The sequence below is a fragment of the Nothobranchius furzeri genome, unplaced genomic scaffold (genome assembly GCF_043380555.1).
Source record: "Nothobranchius furzeri strain GRZ-AD unplaced genomic scaffold, NfurGRZ-RIMD1 Scf024, whole genome shotgun sequence".
In the NCBI taxonomy this organism is placed as follows: Eukaryota; Metazoa; Chordata; class Actinopteri; order Cyprinodontiformes; family Nothobranchiidae; genus Nothobranchius; species Nothobranchius furzeri.
In genome coordinates this window covers 442,772-448,781 of record NW_027223041.1, presented here as the reverse complement: position 1 = coordinate 448,781, position 6,010 = coordinate 442,772, and the positions used below count along the sequence as shown (strand labels likewise).

Below are 6,010 nucleotides of genomic sequence, written 5' to 3'. Positions count from 1 at the left end.
CTCCTGGAGGTGCTCAATCAGACCCAGTGGTGACAAGTGGCAAGACGCTCCTCTGGGCGCGTCTTGCTTGGGCCTCTCTCCTGGAGGAGCTCAGTCAGACCCAGTGGTGACACGTGGCAAGACGCTCCTCGAGGCGCATCTTGCTTGGGCCTCTCTCCTGGAGGCGCTACGTCAGACCCAGTGTTGACACGTGGCAAGACGCTCCTCGGGGCGCGTCTTGCTTGGGCCTCTCTCCTGGAGGCGCTCAGTCAGACACAGTGTTGACATGTGGCAAGACACTCCTCGGGGCGCGTCTTGCTTGGGCTTCTCTCATGGAGGCCCTCAGTAAGACCCATTGTTGACATGTGGAAAGAAGCTCCTCGGGGCGCGTCTTGCTTTGGCTTCTCTCCTGGAGGCCCTCAGTCAGACCCATTGTTGACATGTGGCAAGACGCTCCTCGGGGCGCGTATTGCTTGGGCCTCTCTCCTGGATGCCCTCTGTCAGACCCAGTGTTGACATGTGGCAAGACTCTCCTCGGGGCGCGTCTTGCTTGGGCTTCTCTCATGGAGGCCCTCAGTCAGACCCAGTGTTGACATGTGTCAAGACGCTCCTCGGGGCGTGTCTTGCTTGGGCCTCTCTCCTGGAGGCGCTCAGTCAGACCCAGTGTTGACATGTGGCAAGACGCTCCTCGGGGCGCTTCTTGCTTGGGCTTCTCTCCTGGAGGCCCTCAGTCAGACCCATTGTTGACATGTGGCAAGTCGCTCCTCGGGGCACGTGTTGCTTGGACCTCTCTCCTGGAGGCGCTCAGTCAGACCGAGTAGTGACATGTGGCAAGACGCTCCTCGGGGTATGTCTTGCTTGGGCCTCTCTCCTGGAGGCGCTCAATTAGACCCAGTGTTGACATGTGGCAAGACGCTCCTCGGGGCGCGTCTTGCTTGGGCTTCTCTCCTGGAGGCCCTCAGTGAGACCCATTGTTGACATGTCGCAAGAAGCTCCTCGGGGCGCTTCTTGCTTGGGCCTCTCTCCTGGAGGCGCTCAGTCAGACCGAGTGCTGACATGTGGCAAGACGCTCCTCGGGGCGCGTCTTGCTGGGGCCTCTCTCCTGGAGGCGCTCAGTCAGACCATAGACTGTACATATACTGGACAATTCGATTCCATAGGCTTCAATAACACGTTATCTGTCCATAATGGGAGGTGTCCACCACCGCCATTTTGACCGTGTCACAGGTTCCGTCCAGCCCAGACAATTCCATAAAAGGGAAGAGAGGAGGCGCTGAGGGTGTGGCTGTAAGGCTGGGCTCGAGTGACGACACCCAGGCGAACTAGCTACGAGCTAACCTGAAGCTAACCCTGGCTAACCCAAAGCTAAAGCGGAGGTGGGAGCCGAGCTAACGGATGTAGCCACCTAGCTTCAACCCAACCGGAGCTAACTGGAACACCCATCGACCTGAACCTTACACGGAGTTTAGGTGGAGGTTTTCTGCGCCTGTTCGTGAGAAGTACCTGTATTAAAAAAGTTTTAAATCAGTAAGTTTATAATTTATTTCCGTAATGAAAACATTTTGCTTTGAGCAAGTTTTCAGTAGTTTTTTTTGGCGCTATCACTCCTGAGTCGCACCAGCCATTAAATGTATCATGAAGAAGAGAAAATATATTTAAGTCGTATTTTGGGGGGACATTTTATTATCTTTCTTACAAAATCTGAGACCAAGCGTTTCACATTGCAACACAAGCACCGGTAACCATAACAGAATTTACAGCCAGCAGAGGAGAGGATGGCGGTGTTTCAAACCCTCCCGGCCGGCGTGTAGAGCTCATTCCTGGGCTGGAGCCGGCCCTCAGCACCCCGCCACAGGCTCTAACAGATGCTGGCGGTGTTTCATATATTTCCAAAACGTAATACTTGTTTGTATCTTGTACAGCCAACTAGCCTTTATTCTGGACTCAGTACAATTTACCAAAAGTAAAGAGACATTCTACAGATGAAGTAAGCACAAGATAACTTACTGGAAGACACAGAGTTATCATCAGAACCAGAACAAGAGAGCCTGATAACAGTCATGTGAAAATAACAGTTAAAAAGTATGTATGTATAATAGAAATAAAAATATATTAGAATTAGTGTAACTCACTGTGATCCAAACAAATCAGCCATAGCTGATGAGTAAATATGACATGAGGTCTGGGAGTTTTTAAGTTTCATTCTTTTATTACATTTTTTTCTTAGATCTATTAAAAGGTCACCATGGCAGCCTGTGTGTCTCCAACGTCAGCTACACAACGCAGCGTGTAAGTTCCAAGTACTTGTCTTGACCACTTCATGAATGGTTTTGTACTTTAAACAGCTAGGCCAAACCTGTTATTTTTTCCTCCATAGCCATTTGGATCATTGGGGACAGCTGAGTGAGGCGTGGTGCCCAGAGAGCTGCAGAGACAACCTTGGCCTCCCTGACGTCTGTCTCTCTTGGTTTGGTTGGGGCGGACCATCGACATACATACATGTGCCGACACTTTGCGCCCTGTTTTATAAACTGTAGTGTTAAAAATAAATGTTTTTGCTCAATTACTGGAATTTCTTTGGTTAAGACAAAAGTGAGGAATAATCATTTACAAGTTATTTGTACAACAGGCCCATTTTAAATCCCAACAGTTTCTTAGCAGACAATAGAAATGTGTTCTTTACTAACTTTACTTGGTTTGAAAATCTTACTAAAATAAACTTGAGTGCCGTATTGCAAAACCCAATCATACTTGTTATGTAAACATTAGCTTTGTAGATATTTTTTACAGATATATATTTGTGTGCAACAAAAACCAAACTTAAATAATTTGTCATTCTTTATTGAAAAACAACAAAATACAGGTATACAGAAGTGTGGGAAAATGATAATGTGAAAGTATTGCACTATAAATGAAGTGAGATGAGATAAAGGTGGACGCCAGCGGGCTGGACGCCGGACGAAGAAACCTGGAGACGGATCGCTCAGACAGGAAGGGAAGAGCTTCCTCTTACCTTGATGGAATTAAAGTTAGCCGTCGTCTGAACGCCCAACCGTACGGTCTGAGGTCAAAGGTCACAGGAAACACACACCAGTCAGCAGTCATACAGATGCATAAAGATAACTGTAGCCATGGCAACCAGCTGACATGTCCCCACTTTCACCAAAACCTGGTGCCTGCCGGGTCACCTGAATTCCTGTGTGATGTCAGCACGGTCGGCCGTGACTGCTGCCATCAGAGGTGACCTCTGATCAGCTGAATGAACTCACCTTCCAGGGTGACGCCGTGTTAGAGTCGGCTTCGTCCTGTAAACAAACAAATGAGTGGTAACATAAACACCACGTCTGGTTCTGGTGGAGGCGGAGGACAACATGCACCTTTCCAGGAGCAGAACCCAGATGTTCTTGTTGCTACAAACAGAGACGAGCAGAGTTAAACCAGGAAGTGAGAGGGACCAGCTGCTGCAGACAGGTGACGCTCACCTGAGCCTGAACCATAGGAGCCTCCTCAGCCATCAGACCTTCTGACTCCAGTTCAGATGCCACCTTGTTGATGTCCCTCAGGCGGGACTCGTTGGCCTTCAGGTCCTGCAGGACAAAAGCACCTGCTGATCACCTTGTTGCTGTCGGGTTAACAGGTCTGGTGTTAGAACGTGGTGGATAAGAATGTTCTGACGGGCCGAGGGTTCTGAACTCACCCTGCAGGACTGGGCCTGCTCCTTCAGGGCCTGGATGCTGCTGCCGTAAGCCGACAGGTCCGACATCAGGGCCTCATGCTTCTTCAGGAGAGCCTGTGGAGCAGAACATCAGAACCTTCAGCTCGTCTGACACAAGTGGAGCTTTCTCGCAGCGATGGTCCAATCGGATCCGCCACCGTAAAACAAACCCTGCTCAGTTCACCGCAGACGTAGCTCTGCGGGTGTTTAGTGGAAAAGCGTGAGCCTTCTGCCGGCTGCCACGTGTCATGGCTGCTCTGCAGCAGGAACACACATCACAGCTTGTAAACCGTTTGAAATAAGAGCGACGGGAACACGTTTGTCATCACTTCCTGTGCGAGGCCAGCACTTCTACCCCTAACCCATGAGACGCTTAAACGAGCAACGACGTCTGGTAGACAACCGAAGGAAATGACAAATACAGAAACACTAATTATGAAGGACTGGAAAGAGAGCAAAGAAAAGCGATTGGAGTTTCTCAGGAAGGGACTTCCATACCTCGGCCAAGTCCTCGTCTTTCCCTTAGTCTGGACTTCCAACGATGGGCTCCTTCTCCCTCATCCAGGACTCGGCCTCATTAGCATCCGCAAAGTACTGCTGGGCCTGCAGAGAGTCCTCCAGGTCCTGCCTCCTCTGGGACGCCTTGGCCTTCAGCGTGTCCCAACGTCCATGAAGCTCCCACAGTTTAGTCTTCACTTCCTCACCAGCGAAGTGACCTGGACCCAAAAAAAGTGAGCCAGAACCTGCAGACACCTCAGAAACATGTCAGGACCAGACCTGCTCTACCTTCTTCCACCATGGTCTCTCCTTTCTGGGTGACAGCCTTGATGCGAGGTTCATGACCTGTGATCTCAGCCTGCAGAGCCTGGTGCTTCTTCAGCAGGTTCTGGACACCAATCAGGTCCTTCCCTTAGGACACATGTTAAGAGTTCAGCATTATGCAGTAGACAGACCAGTTTAACCCAGGGGTTTCTTTCTTCTACAATCTGCTCTTTAACTGTATTATTTCCTGCTATTTCAGCTGTTAACTTTATTTTCTCTCTAAGTGTTTTTCTCCCCAGAAGAAGCTACAACGATGTTCTGTTGAGCTGTGGTGGCCTCATGGAGGGGGCCATCGGCTAGCACACTGCTGCTAACCACTTAAACATTCTCCCTCTCCTGATAATAACATTTTACTTTCTTTGATGTTGGATGTGCTACTACTAGTTTACCCGTTTAATTATAGATTCACTAGGATAAATACAATAAAGTTTATCTCTTGCCAAATAGAATATTTACTGTGGCGAGCCCGTGAAGAGGTGTAGGAGAATGCGACAAATTTGTCTGTTAAAAAGTCTGTTATGTACAAAAAACACAATATCATCACACTATTTTGGACCGATACATGACGGTCAGGTCCAGCTTGGGGAGAAAATATGACACGTCTTTCAGGATGGACTTCATCTTTGGTAGCTGGCGAAGCCGGGAAAAGCAGGATCTAACCACCTGGCTAATGTGGGAGTCCATCCGCATCTCTGGGTCCAAAACCACCCCCCGGTTAGTGATGGTTGGCTTCACTAAGCTGCAAAAACAGGGTTGCGGGACAGGACTAACTGCAGTGGGAGAGGGAGGAACAAATATTCCAGTTATAAATATTAAATATTTGAACAAATAAATATTTGTTAAAAGGAAGAAACTGATGATGACTTTAAGATTAGAGGAATGTTCTAGAACGGGTCTGGAACCAACGATGGCCCTTTGGATCAAATTTGGATTAAAAAAATAGCTCATGATTTTATTTATGGATGGAATAAAAATACAGGTTGTAAGCATCTTCTCAGTATCTTCATGTTGCACGACTTTCCACAGCAGAAGGACACAAAAACTGCCAGAATTATGATTAGAAAGATTTACGTTTTAATCTCAGAATCCCAACTTTTCCCAGAATCTTCACATTATTCTATGAATTCAGAGAAAATATACATTTTTCAGAGGTCTCGCTCCCCTGTTGTGGATATTTCTCAAAATTCAACCATTTTTTCTTTTCAAAAGCTTTAGTAAGAGTTTGGACTCTAAACAAGTTTTACTTTGCAGACTGCTTGTCTACACCTTCATCAGATCTGCTCATAATAAAACATTTGGGTTATATTTAATGAAGATGCTCTTCCTGGGCATTAAGTTATCAAAAACAGATAAAAGTATTTTTTACCATAATTTTAACTGCTATCAGCTGATAAAAATAATAAAAAACAGCCTGATCATTAAAGGGGTGTAAGTGAAACCGCGCGGATCACACAAACCATCATGCTGTCTATATGACTTTGAAAATATATAGTT

The 6,010-nt window shown here is 47.3% G+C and overlaps 1 protein-coding gene across 4 annotated transcripts; it reads right to left on the bottom strand.

Moving 5' to 3' along the window:
- Window positions 1-2,850: 2,850 nt before the first annotated feature.
- Window positions 2,851-5,738, bottom strand: LOC139064419 (spectrin alpha chain, non-erythrocytic 1-like). 4 transcript variants are annotated; one of them, XM_070547761.1, is made up of 6 exons: window positions 4,193-4,382; window positions 3,677-3,769; window positions 3,462-3,566; window positions 3,357-3,389; window positions 3,249-3,284; window positions 2,889-3,040 (listed from the first exon to the last, which is right to left on the bottom strand). In XM_070547761.1, the coding sequence occupies exons 2-6, from the start codon at window positions 3,740-3,742 to the stop codon at window positions 2,963-2,965; spliced, it is 318 nt and encodes a 105-aa protein (XP_070403862.1). In that variant the 5' UTR covers window positions 3,743-3,769; window positions 4,193-4,382; the 3' UTR covers window positions 2,889-2,962. The 4 variants fall into 4 exon arrangements, 2 of the variants coding, with proteins under 2 accessions (XP_070403861.1, XP_070403862.1); XM_070547760.1 differs by having other exon boundaries at window positions 2,851-3,040; window positions 3,249-3,389; XR_011517482.1 differs by lacking the exons at window positions 2,889-3,040; window positions 3,249-3,284; window positions 3,357-3,389 and adding exons at window positions 4,481-4,598; window positions 5,180-5,738 and having other exon boundaries at window positions 3,466-3,601; window positions 4,193-4,410.
- Between the last annotated feature and the right edge of the window lie 272 nt (window positions 5,739-6,010).

Bases quoted from the DNA above. Each gene is read 5' to 3' on its own strand.
- LOC139064419 (XM_070547760.1), bottom strand. From the start codon at position 3,742: ATGTCGGACCTGTCGGCTTACGGCAGCAGCATCCAGGCCCTGAAGGAG. The intron at 3,390-3,461 runs GTGAGCGTCACC...CTCTGTTTGTAG, and splicing joins CTCCTATGGTTCAGGCTCAG to CAACAAGAACATCTGGGTTC. The intron at 3,041-3,248 runs GTGAGTTCATTC...CTTTGACCTCAG, and splicing joins ACACGGCGTCACCCTGGAAG to ACCGTACGGTTGGGCGTTCA.